The 21,276-nt window shown below is 42.1% G+C and overlaps 1 protein-coding gene across 3 annotated transcripts in view; it reads right to left on the bottom strand.

Annotated features, from left to right (window-relative positions):
* Positions 1–21,276, bottom strand: part of Dennd1b (DENN domain containing 1B) — a 171,563-nt gene that overhangs the window by 18,615 nt on the left and 131,672 nt on the right. For all 3 annotated transcript variants that reach the window (XM_070041888.1, XM_070041889.1, XM_070041890.1), the window contains 5 exons: positions 13,701–13,791; positions 7,663–7,703; positions 6,878–6,946; positions 4,691–4,747; positions 3,674–3,781 (listed from right to left, as the gene is read on the bottom strand). In XM_070041888.1, coding sequence (XP_069897989.1) covers positions 3,674–3,781; positions 4,691–4,747; positions 6,878–6,946; positions 7,663–7,703; positions 13,701–13,791 — 366 coding nt within the window. The remainder of the gene's footprint in view (positions 1–3,673; positions 3,782–4,690; positions 4,748–6,877; positions 6,947–7,662; positions 7,704–13,700; positions 13,792–21,276) is intronic.

Below are 21,276 nucleotides of genomic sequence, written 5' to 3'. Positions count from 1 at the left end.
ATACGGATTCCCTAGTCTGTCTTCAACCACATTTAACTTTCTTTGAAATACATATTTAATTGAAAATCATAACATCAGGGATCCTAGCGTTATTGCAGATGAAGGGTGAGGGGTAAGAGAACTCACTGGAATAGAGACCGCCATGAAATAACACATGCAGAGTCTCACATCGGCTTCGACTGGGTCCTATCTGGATTAGATCAACGGGTTATCTATGAGGGAGAAATAGTGAAGCTTCTGCAATTAGAAGGCTGAGAAGATGAGAGACGAGACTATGGCTCACCCCTCTTGATTTCCTTGACCACCATGCAGAGTCTAGTCTAACGTTCTCTCCACTGGTAGCCCATTGTGCTTGCTGAGATTCCTTCCTCAGTCACACAGACTGGCTTGATCAAACTTATCAAAGTTCAGATTTTTGACAGAACCATCCAGGCTCTAGGATCATACAAATATAGATTTTTTTTTGGCTTGTCTAGATGTTTTCTTCAAGATGACTTTCTGGTGCGCCCAGCATTACAAAAGCAATCACAAACAGTGGCTACCTTATGAGATACTGTCAGTCCTTGAAATCCTTTCTCCAAGAACTGCGTTCCCTGACAAGCCAAGTAAGCCTTCTGCCCTCCCAGCATCCCTAGCAACATGGTCTTCTATGTCTCTGGGTTGGAGTGTATTGAACGAGGGGTTCACGACTGGTCTAAGTGAAGTGAGTGTATTCCTTCACACGAAATTTGATTCCAGAATTCCTGACCATTTATAGTAGCTGCTTCATCTGATGGCCTGAAAGACTTATGTCAGGTGTACAAAGATGCAAAAGGCCAGTCTATGACGAACAAACCGCGCAGAAGGTGGTTTCCAGTTTCCGGCTCCAGCCCTGTCCCAATTCCCGCTCCCAGATGCCTGGTGCTTACACTGAGCGTCCTGGTATGGTCTTACGTGGCTCATGTGAGCTTCTAATGCGACAGAATTGAATAAAACTTCAAGTAAAGATTAGACAACACTCTCACTTTCAATATGCCGCATTGTTTTTTTTTTAAATAAATAAGCTGCCATCTGCTATAGGTTATCAATTCAGAGCAATATAAGATCAATATAAGAATTCTGAGAGTCTTGAGGGAAAATATTAAGGGTGAAAGGTAGAAAATAATTGTCAGACAGCCAAAGATATAGTTGGTTGATAAATGACCTCCATTTAGCTGTTAAAATAGATACACATGGGTAAACACAGCCACCGGTACAATGGGATACACACTGGTAGACACAATTCCTGGCTCAGAATATTGCTTCAAAACTTTACTGGCACGCTATTAACATCTATATTGTAACCCTAAAGATGTGAGCTTCGCAAAATCTCAAATCTCAAAGGGCAACGTCATGGTCAAATTCTTGAAAGAATGAGCCCTGCTTCTCCCCACCCGCTCCTTATCATCTCTGCCAAGTCCGTCTGAAGACCACGAAGTGCTGAAGAATGAATGCGGCTAGCTGAGTTCATGACAGGAGACCAAATCACAGCCTGAGCAGTCTGAAAGTACACACTGAAGGCACCCTGCTACCCTGTCGGAATTTTCCTAACAACCCAATGCAATTTCCTCAATCAGCATGAAAGGTATGGTTAATAATCGTGTGCTGTGTGCTGGGACTTGACTTCAAGAGCAGGTGTTACTCTTTACATACGGTTACCTGTGAAGGAGACAGATTTGCTAGTTTGTTTGAGTGTAGTAACTGCATTATGTATAGCAAGACATCACGCTGTACACATGCTGTACACATACAGTATATATGATGAATGTATATGCCTATATATTAGTGTATATATATATATATATATATATATATAGTATATATATGCCTATAATCCTGCTATTCAGGAGGCTGCGATCTGGAGGCTTGTAGTTCAAAGCTGGCCTAGGCACAAAAGTCTGCAAGGTTCCATCACCAATTAACTAGTAAAATGCTAGACTGGAGGTGTGGCTCAAGTGGTAGAGAATGAACAGAAAGCAAAATGAAAGTAGTCATTTCTTTTATAGTTGAGTTATATGAATGTTATGTTAAAGAAAAGGGAGATTTCAAGTTTAAAATAGGAGTTGACAGGAGTGCTCTTAATTGAAAGTTGATGTTTACAAAAGAAATACCTGTATTATAAATGTTTTCACGTCAAAACATCCTCTAAGTACAGCAAGATTATCATAGTTTTTTTTTAAAAATATAAAAACCTGTTCACCATGGCAACTATAATCCAAATGATCCATTCGGAAGGCAGTAAACACTCCATGATGTGTAAGATATTCAGGCGTGAGAGCTCCCAGTCAGGAACTGAACGCATATAAAGTAATGTGAGAAAAGCCAGGACAGTCGACAGCAAAGCCATCATCAGTTAACAAGGAAAAAAAAAATCTCGTGTTCACAGCAGTGGCTGGAAAGCGCTGTAGACGCGAATGAGGGGTCTTATCAACTCACGTGGATCAGCCAAACAGCTCCTCCTGGAAAGCTTTCAGAGGGCTAAAGTATTTGCAGCAAATCTGATTTCCAACTCTGAAGAGAGACCCGGTCCCTGACGACTGAAGGTTAGACTTCATGGCTTTTTTGAGTTTACAACAGTGAGCAAATAACGCTCTTCCAGGGGGTTGAATGTTGGGGCTCTTAAGGGTTGAATGTTGGGGCTCAGCCACAGGGTGAAGGGCTGTGTGTGGCTAGGCCAGGGTGCTCTGAGAGCACCCTGAGAGTCCCATACACTACGTCCATGGGTCACGGGCTGGCGGGGACAGAGCAGCGCTGTGGGGGAAGGCGCCCTGTTCAGCTTCCACGGACAGGTTTAAGGACCACAAGTCCTTGCGTGATTTTCCCCGTGGTTTCGAAGCAAAGGAAACCTGTGGCTTCTAGGGAGTCACAACCACTCTGTCTGCGTGTCTCCATCCCTCTCACCTCCCCGGCACTGCTGATGCGAAGGGCTGGGAGCTGAAATGGTTCCAATCTGGGATTTTCTTTTTCTTTTTTTGTTTTGGTGCCAGTCCTGGGGCTTGAACTCAGGGCCTCGGTACTCTCCCTGAGCTTTTTTGCTCAGGCTAGTGCTCTACCACTTTAAACCATAGCGCTACTTCCAGCTTTTCCAGGTGGTTCATTGGAGATAAGAATCTCATGGACTTTCCTGCCCAGGCTGGCTTTGAACTGTGATCCTCAGATCTCAGCCTCCTGAGTAGCGAGGATGACAGGCATAGCCACTGGCTCCCAGTTCCAGATTTGGGATTCTTTTTGGAGTTTAAACTATTTGTACAAACATTCTGAGGTATTTGGGGGATAAGGACAAAGGACAAAATTCACGGATGTTCCTTAAGACACAATGACCAAAGGTAACTGTACCAGTATTACTGTCACAATGTTATATTACACCTGTGCTGTGAACATGGCCCGTGCACCAGGTCGGAAGTGGGATTTGCCTGTCTGGCATCATGATGGTTCATGTGGCGTTCTTAGATTGGGAATTCTCCACACGCTTGTGGAGATGACATTTGAACATTCCATTCCCAGTCACCTGACCAGATTCCAGCCACCTGACCAGATTCCACCCACACCTTCCTTCAACATAGATTCAAAAATCGACAGGTCCATAATTGTTCCTAAAGAACTCAGCGAGGTTACACAATTTTAGAACGTGGAGGCTTCAGGTTAATGACCTTACCTGTGCAAGTTTACGCTTCTCTAGGGCTCCTTCCTTTTCATTGTGTGATGTGTACACCGGTGTATACTGTACCAGACCAGAACAGCTCCCATACTCCTCCTCATTCTCCTACACACAGAAAAAAGGATGTGTAATGACTTTTGAATATCCCTTCCACTGCCAAAGTTACTTAGTAATAAAATGCCTGATCAATATGCAGATAGCAAAATACTATTATAAGTTATTTAGACCTTTAAGTTAAAAGAATGTATTTAAAAACAAAATACATTTTCTACTATAGAAACTAAAAATTTCCTAAATAATATGGTTATTTTGAATACTTTAAAATTTACTTGAAGATAATTTATTTTCCATCATCCAATGGAAGAATTTTTTTGAGTTTTCACCAAAGATTCAAAATATAACAATTGATAATAAAATTGGCAGAGAAATCAAAGCAAGCCAGACTCATATATACAGACCCATACACACACACACACACACACACACACACACACACACACACACACACATACACACACATACACACACACACACACACACCCCTATTCATTCACCTGTGGTAGTCATAGATTTATATACAAATGATCAAATATGATCTATTGTAAATTAATAACTAATTCAAAGTAACTACTGTTAGAAAGAGCCTATAAAACTAAATCGTAGCATTTCTAGATTAATTTTCTGCCAAAGGTATCTCTTTTAAACAATTCTCAGCTTGAAGCAAGAACTTCAATTGTGATTTCAAGGCAATCAGCTTTATGAAAACATACATCCTCTTAAAGCATCTTTGAAGAGCTCCAGAGCTCTATGATAAAATATGCATTCAGTGAGGTTACCCCATGGATGCATGGGGAATGGCAGGCTTTTGCCAGAGGGCTTGTTATGAAAAATACATTCTTGAACAAAGGGGCAAGCATATTTCAAGAGCCATTAAAACATTAATCCTATGTGATTTATAAAGTATATGCTTCAAACTAACACAAGAATCAAGGTAAAAAGGAGAACATGACACACCTTGTGTTTGAGCTTGCTCTTCACTTCTTTTAATCCCAGTTTTGCATGATTTTTTGCCTAGAAAATGATGATAAATGTGTCTGACTCAATATGAACCTATTGCCTTTTAAAGAACAAGATACAAGATGAAATGGCCAACTATTCACATTATTTAGAGAAGCAACATTATAATGGAAATCTCCAAACTCAGAGGTACCAGGCTGAACACAGGTGGCTCAGACCTATAATCCCAGCCACTCAGGAGGATGACATCAGAGGATTGAGCTTGGAAACCAGCCCAGGCAGGAAAGTCTGTGAGACTCTCATCTCCAATTAATTATTGAAGAAGGAGGAGGAGGGAGGAAGGAAGGAAGAGAGAAAGAAAGAAAGAAAAGAAAGAAAGAAGAAAGAAAGAGAGAAAGAGAGAAAGAGAGAAAGAGAAAGCGAAAGCAGAGCGAGAAAGAGAAAGCGAAAGCAGAGAGACAGAGAAAGCCAGAAATGTATGTGTGATTCAAGTGGCAGAGCACCAATCTTGAGCCAAAAAAAGCTCAGGGACAGAACAGAACCCAGGCCCTGTGTTCAAGCCCCAGTACCAGCACCAAAAAAAAAAATAAATAAATAGACAAATAAATACAATAAAATAAAACCCCTCAGGTACCGTCCATTTACTATTAAACCATAGTGAACTTAACTATTGGACACATGCGCTGTCTTTGTGTACTTCACAAACGTCGTTGCCAGCTGACACGTAGCCCTTTCTGCATTCTAAGCTCCACCACCCAGGAAGGACTGAAGCAGCAGACCAACGCAACCAGAGTGGGAGAGGCACCCCCAGCATCCCAGCTGCAGGGCAGAGGTGCAGGCTTCCAGAAGCTCAGACAACACAACTCCGCGGAGCTTTGCTGCTGAGCTCCCCACACCCCCTCCTGCTCAGGGGATCAGCAGAGCCATCTCCAGGGTGTAGATGTTTCATAAATAGATTTTATGAGCAATAACTGTGTGCCGGGTGCCTAGTATGCACTGTCTCTGTGGTCACAGCGACTCCAAGAGTCCAATAGACTACTGGCACCCTGTCTGACAGGTAAGGAAATTGGTACAGGGAGAGTAAGTCCACCCAGCCTGACTCAAATCTGGGTCTGTTGAATTGTCAGGTACAATGCTGTTCTTTCTCCAAGGGGAAGGAAGCAGCAAATTCATCCGCTGAACTGACGTCTCGCTACAAAGGAGGCCTGGTGTGTGCATCGATACCGGCGGCACCCACAATGCCCACTCAGAGCCACGCTCTCAGTGACGCCTGCCTGCCCTAAGTGCGTCTCAGAGGGACACATGCACGGACCCCCGAGTCCCTGGGAAAGAGGGACCTTATTCCAAATCAAATTCCCATCTACAAAGCCAGCTTACACTAGAACAAAGTCTATGGTTCTTTAGAATAGATAAATCACCTTCCCCATCAGTATCCTATTTGTGAAGTCTCCTAATCTATGTAAAGGGCCCTATATTAACCCTCACATTTCCACTAGACAAAAATAATGACCAAGGAACAGTGCTTTGCCCTCCCGCTCCCAGAATTAGAACTCATCTGGGCCTTGCCCACATGTGACCCCAAGCATACGTCATGCAAACGTCCTCTACTGCATGCCAATCTCTTCAGATACTCCTCCCTCCCTTGGCTCTACAATTTAAATAATTAGTTGAAATAACTACTGCTCTTCCTCCTCCCTAGATCCATTTCAGTTACCTGGGAGATGGAATACACTTTACCAGCTGAAACTTACCAATAAACAACCAAGACTTGAAGAGTCTTAATTTTCATATTAAAGTGACTTTTCCTTCACATTTTTCATTGTTTATGACTGTCATTGATATACTTTTAACACTAATTTATGTGAATATCAAGGCCTCTTTGAGCAAAGAGATGATCATATTTTTCTGCTTCATTTTGCTGTAGCCTCAAGTATATAAGGAGAAATCAAAATACATTGTTATACGAAACAGTCAGACTCACACAATGATACCTCATCATGGACGTTTCCAGAATGTACTATGCCATTTTGCTAGTTGCTGTGAAATGGAATGAAGAGCCACTTCCATATTAGATAAAATAAATACATTTTCCATAAATGAAAGAATTTTGATAACCAATCTTCCTTACTCAACAAGAACTCTAAGCTGCTTTAGAGCTTTCTTAACAGAAAATGTAACACTTACAAATTTGTATGCTGTTCGTACAGCAGGGGTCGCTCTAGTCACGGCCGTGTTGAAGAAAGCACTCCCTTTCTGCCAAGGGAAAGACAGACAATTTCCAAATGCTTTCAGACAAATGGTCTTGACAATAAGACAGCTGGTGTACAGAAACAGAACTCTCTCTAACTAACGACCCACGTGTTTAATGTTACAGGTCTTCAAATGCTTTAATAAGTTAAAACAAAATCTAAGTACCCTGGTTCTGTTCTCAAGTTGGTGTAATCCATCATTTAAAAATCATCTCATTTTTAAGTGTAGGCAGAAGACCAATGTGGAAAGTGATATCTACATAAATAAAAGTTAATAAAATGGAAATGCAACGTTTATTAGTTGTTTTAATAATGGACAATCAGTTTTCAATCTGTAGAAAAAGTTTTATAGCCAATCCTTTTGACAAAAATCCTACTATCGGGAATTATAAAATCCCCATCAAAATCAACCACTCTATTTAATTCCTGGTTATCGGGAATTATAAAATCCCCATCAAAATCAACCACTCTATTTAATTCCTGGTTGTGGAAAATTATATAAAGTGGCAGAGAAATCTTGGTATTTTTTTCCCTTTTTTAAAAAAAAAAAAAAGCCATTTGTCTTTGACAAAGCTTTCCATCTTAAGGTCATGTTGATGATTGTCAACAATCATACTGCACTTTGGCTACCAGAAATAGAAACGTGAGCGGAAGCCTCAGGCGAGCGCTCGCTGAACTTGGCTCTGCACTGCGGGAGAGCCGTGGGAGGGCCGTGGTTACCTTGACAGTGTGCACCCACTGCTGGTATGACCTTGGGTTCCCTGCAAGATATGAAAAGTACTTGGTCAAAAGCAAATCTCAGCACCAAAGTTCAAGCCATAGTATTCCCGGCGTTTTTATTTGCAGTGTCGCAAAAGATACGATCGCATTTGTAAGAATTAATAAACTGCTGATTCTTAGTAACAGAACAACTGACACCATTTAAATCAATCACTTCCTTCATTCATAGATGAAACTAGATTGATTATAAGGGTTTTTTTTTTTTTGTCCCCCAACCCCAGGCCTAAGGCTTGAATACAGGCTCTTGCATTCACTCAGCTAGCACACTACCACTTGAGCCATACCTCCAACCCTGCTTTTTGCTGGCTAATTGGAGACGGAAATTCATGAACTTAGCTGCCTGGGGCTGGCCTTGAACTGTGGGCTTTTGGATCTCAGCTCCCTGAGTAGCTAGGATTTCAGGTGTGGGCCACCAGGAATCAGCTTTATAAACGTTCATTGTAACATTAAGTTTTGAGAAAAAAAAAATTAGATAATCTTGCTTTTGAAACTTAAAAGTCCATGCTTTTTAAAGTAAATTTTCCACATTTTATTTCTATGTTTTTTTAAATGCCTCTTTCAGCAATAAAGTTCATTTAAAACAGTATTTCAATTGCACTGAGAAATACAGAAGTAGAGGGAAATTTGGAAATGCAAAGGACTATCGACAACAAAACATTATTTTGTATGGGTCTCACGTGCACAAGTGATTTTATTTCAATGTAGTTAAACCATGGCTTTAGAAAACATTTCTGAAAACATATTCTAGTTATGAAACCATAAATGTGAATCAGAGCACCATGCTTACCAGAAAGCTCAAATGCCCACAAAACCAGCTCTCGTAAACTCTGGTGATCAGCATGTGTCCAAGTCAGAGAAATGTCTTCATCAAAAAGATGAGGAACCACACAGAAATAATTGAAAGTAATCTTTCTTATCAAGCTATTTCAGTTGGATTTCAACTACCACATTGAGTGTTTAAATGCTTAAACACTTCCTACATTATAAGCATGAAAAGTCACAGTAAAAGATAGAGTCTCGGTTAAAAATAAATGTTCCTTCCTGTGGCTGTAGCTTTTTAAAAGTTATTTACTTACTGCTACCAAGTAAGAGAGGCAGAATGACCCCAGTCCAACAATTCTAGCTGTTATTATTACATCTTTGGTAGAAATCAGGCAGAGTGTCCCAGTGCCATATTCATTTTATTTATTTATTTACTTTTTGCCAGTCCTGGAGCTTGAACTCAGGGCCTGGGCACTGTCCCTGAGCTTCTTTTGCTCAAGATTAGCACTCTACCACTTGAGACACAGTGCCACTTCTGGCTTTCTCTGTTTATGTGGTGCTGAGGAATGGAACCCAGGGCTTCATGCATGCCAGGCAAGCACTCTACCACAGAGCCACCTTCCCAGCCCCATCATATTCATTTTTATACTTAAAATCTTTCCCTAACTTAAGAGACCTGAAGAAGCAGCTTTGACTCTCATATCTCTTAGTATTCAGCACTGCCACTGGGCTTTTTTTTTCTTGGAGAAAACTACAGAGACTAGCATTGTTTTTCACATCCTCACAAAGCAATCTGTTATTTACTTAAAATAACCTATTTTATATGAGGTATGTTAAATAAGTTGCTTGTTGAAAAGGCATGTATTTCATATGACATTGACTTAAGACATATTATTTAATGTATGTTGAAGAATGATGACAAATTTGAAATTATCAATTTATTTCTCAAGGAGTTTTTCTTAACTATGATGAAAATATAGATGATATACGTATTATATATCTGCATTTATTCAAATTGCTTAGATGCTGTATTTTATTCCATCAGTTTATATACCTTTTACTTCTATGTTAAAAAGATTGAGTGGCCAGGTACCAATGGCTCATATCTGTCATCCTAGCTACTCAGGAGGCTGAGATCTGAGGATCTTAGTTTGAAAACAGCTGGGACAGAAAAGTCCATAAGAACTTTATCTCCAATTAACCACTAAAAAGCCAGAGGTGGAGGTGTGGTTCAAGTGGTAGAGCATCAGTCTTGAGAGAGAAATCCAAGTGAGAATGCCAAGTCCTGAGTTCAAGCCCCAGTACAGCATTCACACGGGTGCACACACATGTACATACCCACACCTACGCCCACCCCCCCCCCACACACACAGATGATGTGGAGATGCAACAAAATTAAGTAGACTTCTGTTTCTAAAATGAAAAGGCCCACTGGTTCTTTAAATTTTAATGTTTTCAGGATTTATGGTTCTTATTTCTACAAAATTTATGAGACAAGCACACAATCTTTCAGTAATGCTAAAAACTAAAACTAATCTTTTAAAAAATTAGTTTTGAATGCCAACAAAAAAAACCCTCTCAGTTTTTCTTTTTAAATTAACTGGTTTATGGCAACTAATTAGCATTACTGAGGAATTTCCTAACATTATTCTTGTTAAACAACTGGCGCTGTCATGCTCAAGGGCAGATTTCCTTCAATTTTCACTCGTACAAAGACCCTTCAAATGTTTTTTTAAAATATATTTAAGTTCCCATAATTTGTGGTCACTTATCAAAATATGTAAATTGATCTTGAGTTCAACGTGGACCAAAACGAATTCCACTGGAGCTGATAAACACCCATTGCCTCCTCAAATTCTCCCATTCTTCAGTCAATAGAAAGAAACATAAGTAAATAAAAGTCGTTAACAGCTGACGCTAAGAAACCATGAAGACATGAAACCAATGGGGAGAATCTACACACTCCAACGAAATCAGTCTGTAGTCCACCTTTATTGAGAGCTTCTGATGTGGGTTTAACAACTAGCTTTATTTTGGCTAAAAAAAAAAAGTCGTGTTCTTCTCTGCGCCTGCTCTTAGCAGCTTCCCCTAATCAGGTTCTTGTTCTGCTTCTTGTCCTCCGTCGTTGCTTTTCAACCACAACGGGCATGTGCTTCTCTTTCCCCACCGCATGGTAGCTTTAGTACTTGAAAAGTTAAGATTCCGCGAGAATCACCTGAGGGGAGCCAGGGACGTAGGGAGGTCATACAATTTCCTTAACAGTTCTGACCATGGAGATTCATGGGGCAGAAAAAGGTCGAGAAAATCCCCACTCATTTACAGATGCCTTCCCCGTGCCTCCAGATCCAACTGTGTATCTCCACAACCTAGACGTAGGTGATGATGCTTTACCGTGTGCTCTGATTCGATCCAGGAATAGAAAGCCCTCGTATTAATGTGATGCTAACATGAACACAGCCTATGAACTACCATTGCAATGTCGGGAGGGATAAAGGGAGAAAACAGACACTTCCTTGAAATGTCAAAATTACTTTTGCCTCAAGGAACTTTCTTTTTGTTTTTCCAGTTTGAGTTAATTTCTCCTAGCCCAGCGATCATTCCGGGCCTCTGTGTAAACACGTCTTTCATAGATATTCAAGACAGAATTTTGCTTTGATTCAGCCAAAAGTCTGAGTACCATGCTGGCTTACTACAGTGTTTGCTAAGACTTCTCATAAAGAATTAATATACTACGGTTATTGAGCAGGTAAATGAAGCCAGGAATACATGCAGCCCATTCTCTGTACTTGCCACAGGACTGTGGGAGGGACAAGGCTGAGCTGTGGCTCGACAGTAGAGCACCTGCCTAGCAAGTATCTCGTCCTGAGTTCAAATCAATACTACCAGTGTGATCACATGAGATAATACTACTTGTCATTCCCCTAGGAGTGGTTCTGTCACATATTCATAACAGCTAGTATCAGCAATTATTAGCATTACTCCCAGAAAAGTGATGAGGTCAGAAGTTTTCACTTTGTGGAAGAATAGGTAACATTCATGACATTGCTATATTCTTTTTTCTCCTACACGTGAGGAGTACATTTCTAGAAACTATTTTTTTTTTTTTTTTCGGTTGTGGGGCCTGAATTCTGGGCCTGGGCGCTGTCCCTCAGCTCTTCAGCTCAAGGCTAGCGGTCTACCACTTGAGCCACAGTGCCACTTCTGGCTTTTTCTGTTTATGTGGTGCTAAGGAATTGAACCCAGGGCCTCATGCATGCAAGGCAAGCACTCTACCACTGAGCCACCTTCCCAGCTCTAGAAACTATTTTGAAGAGCACACACACACACACACACACACACACACACACACACACACACACACACACACACACACGGTATCTCCTAATTAATTAGCTGTTAGAAAGGCATTACAAAGTTTTATTAAGATTGTTCATTTTGCTTATTTCAAAGTCTAATAACTTATGCTTTATTTTGTTCTAAGAATAGTTTCTATTTATCACTAACATAATCTAAAATACAGCTAAAAATAACACTTTAACACATTTTTAAGGAACTCTTTTATTCACTGAAACTGAAAGATGTTGAACTAGGCATTTCTTTTGCATAAACATTTGCTCCCATAAGTTAGAATGTAAGAGTCCTTTCACTATAATAAAGAACAGCCAAGCAATGGGAACTATTTTTACTAAAAGCAGCCATCAGACAATACTCAGTGATCATGTCCCCTACTCTTTTTTAACATAATAGATCTTTAGTTAGAAAAAGTCTATTACCCTCTTCGATCACTCGAATAGCCATCTACCTCTATTACAGAGGTATGTGGACCAATGGTTACCGTGAGAGAGTTAAACTGTACAAAAAGATCATAGTTCTACCCTATTACTGTCACAAGATGTCATCTTCAATTCTACAAAAGCTACCTGCCCCACGGGTCATAAAGATAATGAGACAGCAGTTATGTAAATGCTGAATTTAGGCCCCAAGCCATTTGTCCATAAGCTGACAATATTTCGCTTGTCTGAGTTAAGAAGTAAAGAAGCATTATTTTAACACCAGAATCCCATTGAAGCTATTTTTTTTTAACCAAAGAGCTGAGGTCAGCGAGTAGCTGGGCCTCGGCCGGCGTCTCTCGGGCTGAGGTGGAGACGCTGGCGGCTGGCCAGGCCTGGTGCTGTCCGTGAAAGGCCACGCGACCCAGCAGGTCACGGCACACCTGCACCGTGAGTCTACACCCACCAAGCTCGCCCTTTTCACGAGAAAAATCACCCCTCTCTAATGCCTTCTGTTTTTATGGTGTGGCAACTAAAGCACTGTTCCAAAAGAAAACTTAACATGCGGAGACTGTATGCCTGCTCACTCCCTTCTCCTGCACTGTATGTCAACTCTAGCAATTGCACACATATAGATTTAAGAATTGCTCTCAAAACAAATACACACCAAACAGGAAAATACCAGTATTATTGTTCCAATTCAAAATGAACGTAGGAAGATGGAAGATGTTCACTGAGATACCAGCACCGAGAATACTGAACATTCAGCACTGGCTGAGTGAATGAATAAGTAGACAAATGAACAAACGGGACATTTCAAGACTTAGGCAAAACAAATCTCTGCAAGCCAGGACCATCCATTGGAATTGAGAAACAAGTGTCAAGTCATAAATCATCAATTACTGAGATGATTGTAACACTAAATATTTACATTTGAAGGAGCGATTATATGTATAGAGTGGCAGATAAAACTTTCCTAAGGCTGCAGTAGTTTACAAAGATAAACAGGTAATGATTTCTGGATTAATAATACCCTAATAGATATGATTTGTGCTGTTCAAATATTTCTTTTTAGATTTCCTTTCTAATTATATTACAATGTTCTATTTCTGTCATAACCTCATTTAAAAAAAAAACATAGTCATAGACATCATAGCCATATAGCAGGTGCTGTAGTTCAGGAGGAAAGGCTAATGGCTTCAAGTCAACTAGTCTTCTGTGCTATTTATTTCCAATAAAATGAAGAGATTAATTGAGCAGACACCAATTCATGAGACCTTCACACTGCCTTCATAACAGAAATCATGCAAAGTGATATGCACTTAAAGTAGTGTCTAGCTAGGAGACAGATAAGAAGTAGCTGTTGGTGAAATACACAATCAAACACAAGTATAAGCTCAAGATGTTATTTAGAAAATGGAGAGCGTACTGTAAAACAGTCTTTACCTCCACAAAAACCACCTGAAGTGATCTCTTCTTCAAATACATCAGAGAAGCCCTTTCCTGCATTTAGTTTTGCCAGCCGACCATCGATAAACTGAAAATGAAAAAGTAGTAAGTGTTAATTTTTCATGTTCTAAAGTATTAAAAGTTTTACTTCCATCAGAATATGCACAGCAGATGTTTTCATCTGCTTTTGCATGCTGTGGCGCATCCACATGTGGGTTTATACAGGAAGATTCTCCGGCATGCTGTGGCGCATCCACATGTGGGTTTATACAGGAAGATTCTCCGGCAGTACCAAGGACAGATGCTTGGCCATCTGGGCACAAGGGCCTGGGGGGGGGGGGGGCCCTGGCTCGGGAGGCCTCAGGGCGTGGCTGGAGACTGTTCTTGCCACAGCGCCCCTCTCTGGAAGTATCCACGACTGTCAGCCACCGCTACTCAGGAGACCAAGATTTACCTCCAGTGAAATAACACGTACTATTAGGCTGTCCTAAGGGCACCAGGTAAGTCTAGCCATTTAACTATAAAATAAACACAACTTTTCAAATTCTGAATAAGCGAAAATTTCCACTGAAGGGAGGGAGGCAAAGCCTCGTGGCCGGGACGAGACAGGGTGGTGGAAAGTAAGTTCTTCCAGGGCACCTACGAAAGGGAAGGAGTGAGGAAGAAGCCGTCCTAAGTACGTGGAACTCCATCTCCAGAGCAGACACCGGAGGAGCCCGCCCCTCCCCCCGTCCCCTCCTCCTCCAACATATCCCATGTCCGAGACGCCGCCATCTATAACGCATCTGAAAAATACCACCATTAGGATTTCCAACCCCAAGGGAAATCAATCATGATTCTGGATTTGGTTTTTTGGCATTTCTGCAGTTTGAACTCTGGGCCTCGTGCTTCCTGAGAGAACAGTCTAGATTCTTGTGACTTATTTTTCAAATAGGACCTTCCTTCCTTCCTGGGTTCTTGCCTGGATGATCCTGGCAGCTAGAATCATGCCCTGCCTGCCCAGCTCTTCATTGAGATGCAGCCTTTTCAACTTTTTCTGACCAAGCTGGCCACGAAACAGTTCCAACACTCTCAGCCTCTCCAGTAGCTTGTACTACAGATACGAGCTACTAGCACCAATGATTTATTACTTATTTAATATTTATTTATTTTAGTGCTGGTCCTGGGGCTTGCAACCAAGGCCTGGGCACTATCCCTGAGCTTCTTTTGGCTCAAGGCTGGCATTCTACCATTTAAGCCACAGCTCCACTTCTGGCTTTTTGATGGTTAAAGATAAGAGTCTCCCAGGTTTTCCTACCCAAGGTGGCTTCCAACCATAATCTTCAAATCTTAACCTCCTGAGTAGCTAGGATTATAGGCACAAGCCACTGGTGCCCTGTCATAATTTAAAATATTTATATATTACTATCCCTTCCATATTTAAAATATTTATGTGTTACTGGCCCTTGTTTAGTTTTAATGTTGTTGGAAACTAGAATTGACACATGATGATGAAGGTGAACGCAGGAGATAACAGCAAAGATTTTTTTTTTGCAGGATAGAACTGAAAATTTATTCATAGAAGCTTAAAATTAATTAAATCTTATGGTACTTTTTAATCCTAGCAATCCTCATTTTTCACTCAATTAAGATCAAGCAGCTTGGGGCTGGGAGGGTGGCTCAGTGGTAGAGCGCTTGCCTTGCATGCCTGAGGCCCTGGGTTCGATTCCTCAGCACCACATAAGCAAAAAGAAAAAAGCTAGAAGTGGCGCTGTGGCTCAAGTGGTAGAGCGCTCGCCTTGAGCTGAAGAGCTGAGGGACAGCGCCCAGGCCCTGAGTTCAGGCCCCACGACTGGACCCAAAAAATAAATAAATCAATCAAAAAGATCAAGCAGCTTGACTTAAAAAGTCTTCCACCAGTTTTCTATTCGAATGGTCATTAGAGAAACCTCTCAAAGAGCTTATACAGAGTAATAGAGCCTTCCTTGGGTGCCAACTTAAGATAATGCATCATACTAAGGATGCCAGGTCTGAGACTTTCAGACAAGATTCTCTTACGGATCAAAATTAAGAAATGATAAACGAGGGGCTGGGAAGGTGGCTCAGTGGTAGAGCGCTTGCCTTGCATGCCAGAAGCCCTGGGTTCGATTCCTCAGCACCACATAAGCAAAAAAAAAAAAAAAGAAAAAGAAATGATAAATGAACCCACAGATGTTGTCTAACCATTTTGATTACATAAAATGTTCTTCACCAAAACGTCTAAGATGAGTAGGCAAAAAAGAAGTTGTGGCTGTTCAGAACCTGAGCTGCTCTCGCGATCAGGAATTCTGGGAAGAGAGACACCTGCACATGCGCGGCGCAGAGGTTTCCTAAGGCAGCAAGGCACGTGGAGCTGAGCACCTCCAAGCCAGCACCGCCACCCGCTACGTAACTGGCTTGATGATCTCGAGCAAATTCTCACCCTCGGGACTCAGTTTCCCCTTCTACAAGACGGGGACAGGAGTGAGTGACGTTGTTTTGTAAAAGCTAACTCAAATGATATGAAGATCCCAAATTGCTGGCGCAGAGTGAGGCTAAGTTGTAGCGCCCCCTCCAGTCACCCACCTCTCCTGGCTCTTGCTCTTGCTCAGCTTTCTGAGGGCAGAACAGTGAATTGCTCTGTTTGGCCAAAAAAAAAAAAAAAGGCTGGCAAATGGTTGGTAAAGACACTGGTGGGTGGTTTTTGCTGATGTTTCTGTGGTGGGTACGGAAGCCAGGGCTGTCACTCTGCCACTGGGCTACACTGCTAGATTCTTCTTTTTTTTTTTTTTTTTTTTTTGTCGGTCATGGGTCTGAACTCTGGGCCTAGGTGTTGTCCCTCAGCTCTTCAGCTCAAGGCGAGCACTCTACCACCTGAGCCACAGAGCACTTCTGGTTTTTTCTGCTTATGTGGTGCTGAGGAATTGAACGCAGGGCCTCATGCATGTGAGGCAAGCGCTCTACCACTGAGCCACCTTCCCAGCCCCACCGCTGGATTCTTGACAAGCAGTGTGCATTGAATAAATACTACTGACTGAAGTGTACTAAAACAATGCAGCTATTGTGAAAAATGCTGACACACCGTTATTGTAATTGTTGTAAACAATTACAACGTACAGAATCAAATAATTCAATTCTATCTTGAGATCAAAGCCAGCAGCATCATGTTGGTATGTTGCTGTGAATAAGAAATGAAAATTTTGAAATAAGACAGTTTAAATCACATGGAAAATTAGATCTGAACACATTTCAGCACAAGCAGTATAAATCAAATTAGAGTGATCTAATTTGATGGACTATTATCATCTTTTCAAACATAAGGTAAAAGCAAAACAAGAAGTTTAAAGTAATGCATTACTGGTGAGAGGAATGAGCCAAGCCTCCCTTTTAAAGGACTTAATTTGTACTAAAAGATTATGGGAATAAGACTTTCTAAAAGGTTTTCAACTTTGTGTTTACCAAATATAATCCACCCACTTTTATTAAATGAGTGGAATAGTTCAAGTCAGAAAAAGAGATAAATCCCCAAAGTATTTAGGGATTGTGCACTTTGAGCATGAGTAACTACTGATTCAGCCATTCAAGCCAACAGAAATTAGTCATTTGGTAACACACCACAAGCCCATGAATGATCACTGGCAATCCTGTCAGCAACAGCCAGACATCTACAATGGAAGTGTTTTGCTCTTAGAAGAATAAAAGAATGATTACAGCTGGGCTGTGTGATGGCTCACAGCTGTAATCCTAGTTACTCAGGAGGCTGAGATCTGAAGATCACAGTACAAAGCCAGACTGGGGAAGAAAGTTCATGAGATTCTATCTCCAATTAACCACCCAAAAGCCCGCAGTGGAGCTGTGACTCAAGCAGTAGAGCGCAAGCCTTGAGCACAAAAACTCAAGAAGAGCATAGGGCCCCAAGTTCAACCCCCAGAGCCAGCATACACACAGCAGAAGAATGATAGGGGCTTACAGACACACAGGCTGCACTATATACAACCACTGATCCCCAGGAATACGTTTGGCTAGACAGATAGAAGACGCTTGAGTACGTGGTTTATTGCCCCGTAGGGATTATCTTTCCCTTAAGGAGCTGTTCCTGAGCACTGAGGGCTAGTGCTCTATCACCCTGAGCCACAGCACCATTCCCACTATGCTCGCTTTTCCTCCTTCACCAGGCAGGGCATTTCCAGCATTTCATCCCCAAACCTAACGATGATGATGTGTTCCTATGGGAGGCACTGGTAAGAGGACCATGGTCTGAGGCTGGGTCCTGGCACAAAATAGGATAGTATAACAAAAGTAAGAACTAAAGAAAAAAAAAAGTGTCAAGTTCAAACCCTAATGCCACCAAAAAAACCCCAAACCCACCAAATCTAGCCCACTCAACTTGATGTTTACTAAGCCAATCAGCTGGCCCACTGAACTAATAGTTAAGTGAATCATTATTATACTGCAGACACTTTTTTTTCTAGATGCCTGGCCATGGCAATGAATAAAACAGGCAAAAATGAACACCCTTATAATGACAGTAAAATGTCTACAGCAGCGAGGGAGGGCGTGACGGAGGAAAATTAATAAGCTATGCAGAATGTGAGAAGGTGATGTCTTGCACGAGAAGAAAGTAAGGCAGGGCGGCGGTGGGAGGGGGAGCCAGCTTCACTTTCAAGTGCGTGGTGAGGGCGCAGCCAGCACTTCCAGACGGGAGGAGGTGGAGGGAGAGAGGGCGAGGAGCCAGGGCGAGGCCAGGGAGTCCGGCCGGCCTGTCCTTACCAGGCCTGCCTGGTGCCACGATGCTCCGCCAGCCTGGTCCGCCAGCTCTGCCCGCCGCCCGGTCTGTGTTGCTGTCTCTCCTTACCCCACTACCTGATCTGTATCCGTTTCTATGGGTCTTTCTGACTAGGGTCAAAGCTGCCAGTGGTTCTGCCTCTGTGTTCCCTCTTCCTGGGCTTCCATGCGTTTCCACCTCCCCATGCCAGCAAAACTGTTCTTGTAATCATCAGGGCTCTGTTACCAAGCCCAGGAGTCCAGATGGCAACTCAGCTGTCCCGAGCACTCAGCCCGGTGCACCCTCCCTTCTGCGCTGGTGCTAAGATGAAGTACCCTCTCCTCTGACCCCCACCCTCACCCCCACCCCCACGCCCGGCTCCTCCACTGTTTCTCCTGCTCAGACTCAGTGATTTCTGTTTATTCCCCCTCCTTGGTCCGATGGTCTGCAGCCTCATAGCTTTAATACCGCTTGTGGCTGAGTGTTTTTGGGTTTTTTAATCTCAAGTCCAATTTCCTCCTCTGCCTTCTTTATCCATCTGCCTCATCAGCAGATATTCCTCCTGAATATCTAAAACCTCATCCTGAACTTAGCGTTTCTTTAGCTGACCCTGTGGAAGTTTGTCACACAGCTCCACTTCTGGCTTTTTGGTGGTTAATCGTCTATCAGAGCCTCGTGGACTTTCATGCCAAGGCTAGCTTTGAACTGTGATCCTTAGATCTCAGCCACTCGTTAAGGATTGCAGGCGTGGGCCCCCTGTACCTGGCTAAACTCATGGTTCCAATCCAGTGTTTCTCCTGCCCCCATCTGGCCATGCATTTCTCACCTAAAGTGAAGAAAGCTTTCTCCATGTCTCCACTCTCACCTCTGCTTAACTGCCCTGCCACGTCCAATTACATCCCCCCCCCCACGCCCCTCAAACTGCCTTTCCAGGGCATTTCAACAGTGCTCACGCTCACTGGTTATCATTATGTGAATGTACTGTCTCTTCGTTTCCCCTTACATTTCTTATTCTGAGGCAGGGCTTCGTTCTTTCTTTCTCCTGACCCCTCCCAGGTAGGACACTGCCGGCATACAGCAGGCGCTCAGGTTTTACTGACAAATGAGAGGGAATCAAAAGCACTTGAGTGACTGTGACGTTTTGCTGGGTCTTGCATTTTGATGATGAGAGTCAAGAGTGTGCGTGTTTACCGGGTCTCACAGACACGTTTTGGGGTGCTCATTGAAATCACTTAACGAAGAATGCTGAGAAAATAAGCAGAATGTTTTGTTATGAGGCAGTATGGCCTGCCTGCCTTCCACCATTAAGTCTCCAGATCTTCCCTGTCTCTGTCTGTTCTTATTCTTTTTTCCCCCATGGTGAAATAGGTGCTTCAAGTAATTACCATCCCTCATCCCGCCTATCTCCAGTGCTTCCTAGTTTCCACCACGGCTGCGTTCTTCAGTCCTGGCGGTGCTGGCGGTGCGCGTGCTGATCTTGGCTGTACCTTACACACCAGGGGCAGTGACCACGAGGAGATTCATAGGAAAATGAGACATTTGATGGCAATTTGCTACCTGTGTTAAAACCTTCTAAAATCCTCCAAAATTTCTAGCTAATATAAAGGAAAAGATCTGGCTTGAGAGGCGCTCCTTTGCTCCAGGATTTTGTCAGGTCAGGGAGGTGAGGTATGGCTGGACACAGTGTGCACTCAGAGTCTCACGCAATCTCCATTCCACCCAGCGCACCATGTGAGACTCAAGTCGCAAACTGCTGACATGGCTCTGTTTGAGCCCGTCACACGTGACTCTCACAGCTCTGTTACCTGAAATGAGCTCAAGGATGTTCATTATGTAACACATTCAGGTGTCAGCCTTCTAAAGAGCTGTGGTATTCAGAGCTTTATTTTTTTATTTTTTTATTTTTATTTTTTTTGGGGGTCCGGTCGTAGGCCTTAACTCGGCCTGGGCGCTGTCCCTCAGCTCTTCAGCTCAAGGCTAGCGCTCTACCACTTGAGCCACAGTGCCACTTCTGGCTTTTTTCTTTTTGCTTATGTGGTGCTGAGGAATCAAACCCAGGGCCTCAGGCATGCAAGGCAAGCGCTCTACCACTGAGCCACCTTCCCAGCCCCCAGAGCTTTTATTTTAACATTTTTTCAACTATTAAATGGCCACTATGTTTTAGATGTTAAGATCTAGCAGTGCTTACAACATGATCCACGCCATTAAAGAGTCTGTGATTCAAAAGGAAGCCCAAAATGAACAACTAGTATAGGTAACAAATCCAAAAGGATAAGGAGAAAGGAAAAGACAAAAATATCAGAGGCTAAGAATAGGAAAAAAAATGAATATCACATCTGACTCTCAGAGAAAGTTGAAAAATATAAAGAGAGGGTATTTAAAAAGTAAGTACCCTTGCACGCTTGCATTTTCTTTAATTTATTCCTAGAGGGACATATTATTGGCTTTCTAGATACAATTGCTTTCTGCAATTTGGTTTTATATCCTGGCAAAACAGCAGCAAATTGGGTGGAAATCTTGAGAATTAACCTAGATAAGGCACCTGAACAGTATACAGTATAAAGTCAGTATTTAATAAATGTTATTTTATTCATTCACACACACACACACACACAAATAAATAAAACCAGAGATCGTTAATAGGAAGAATTGAAAATTTCACAAATACTTTTGAATTAAATGACTTATTCCTGAATAAACAAAGTGCAAAAGAAATAATTAGTTGTTTCTTTAAATCTTGAGAAAAATGAAAATAGAACATACCAGAAAACTTATGGGTAACAACAAAAGCAGTTCTATAGAGCAAGTTAT

Source organism: Dipodomys merriami, unplaced genomic scaffold (genome assembly GCF_024711535.1).
Source record: "Dipodomys merriami isolate MVZ:Mamm:240054 unplaced genomic scaffold, mDipMer1.0.p SCAF_31, whole genome shotgun sequence".
NCBI lineage: Eukaryota > Metazoa > Chordata > Mammalia > Rodentia > Heteromyidae > Dipodomys > Dipodomys merriami.
This window is presented reverse-complemented; position numbering and strand designations above follow the sequence as displayed.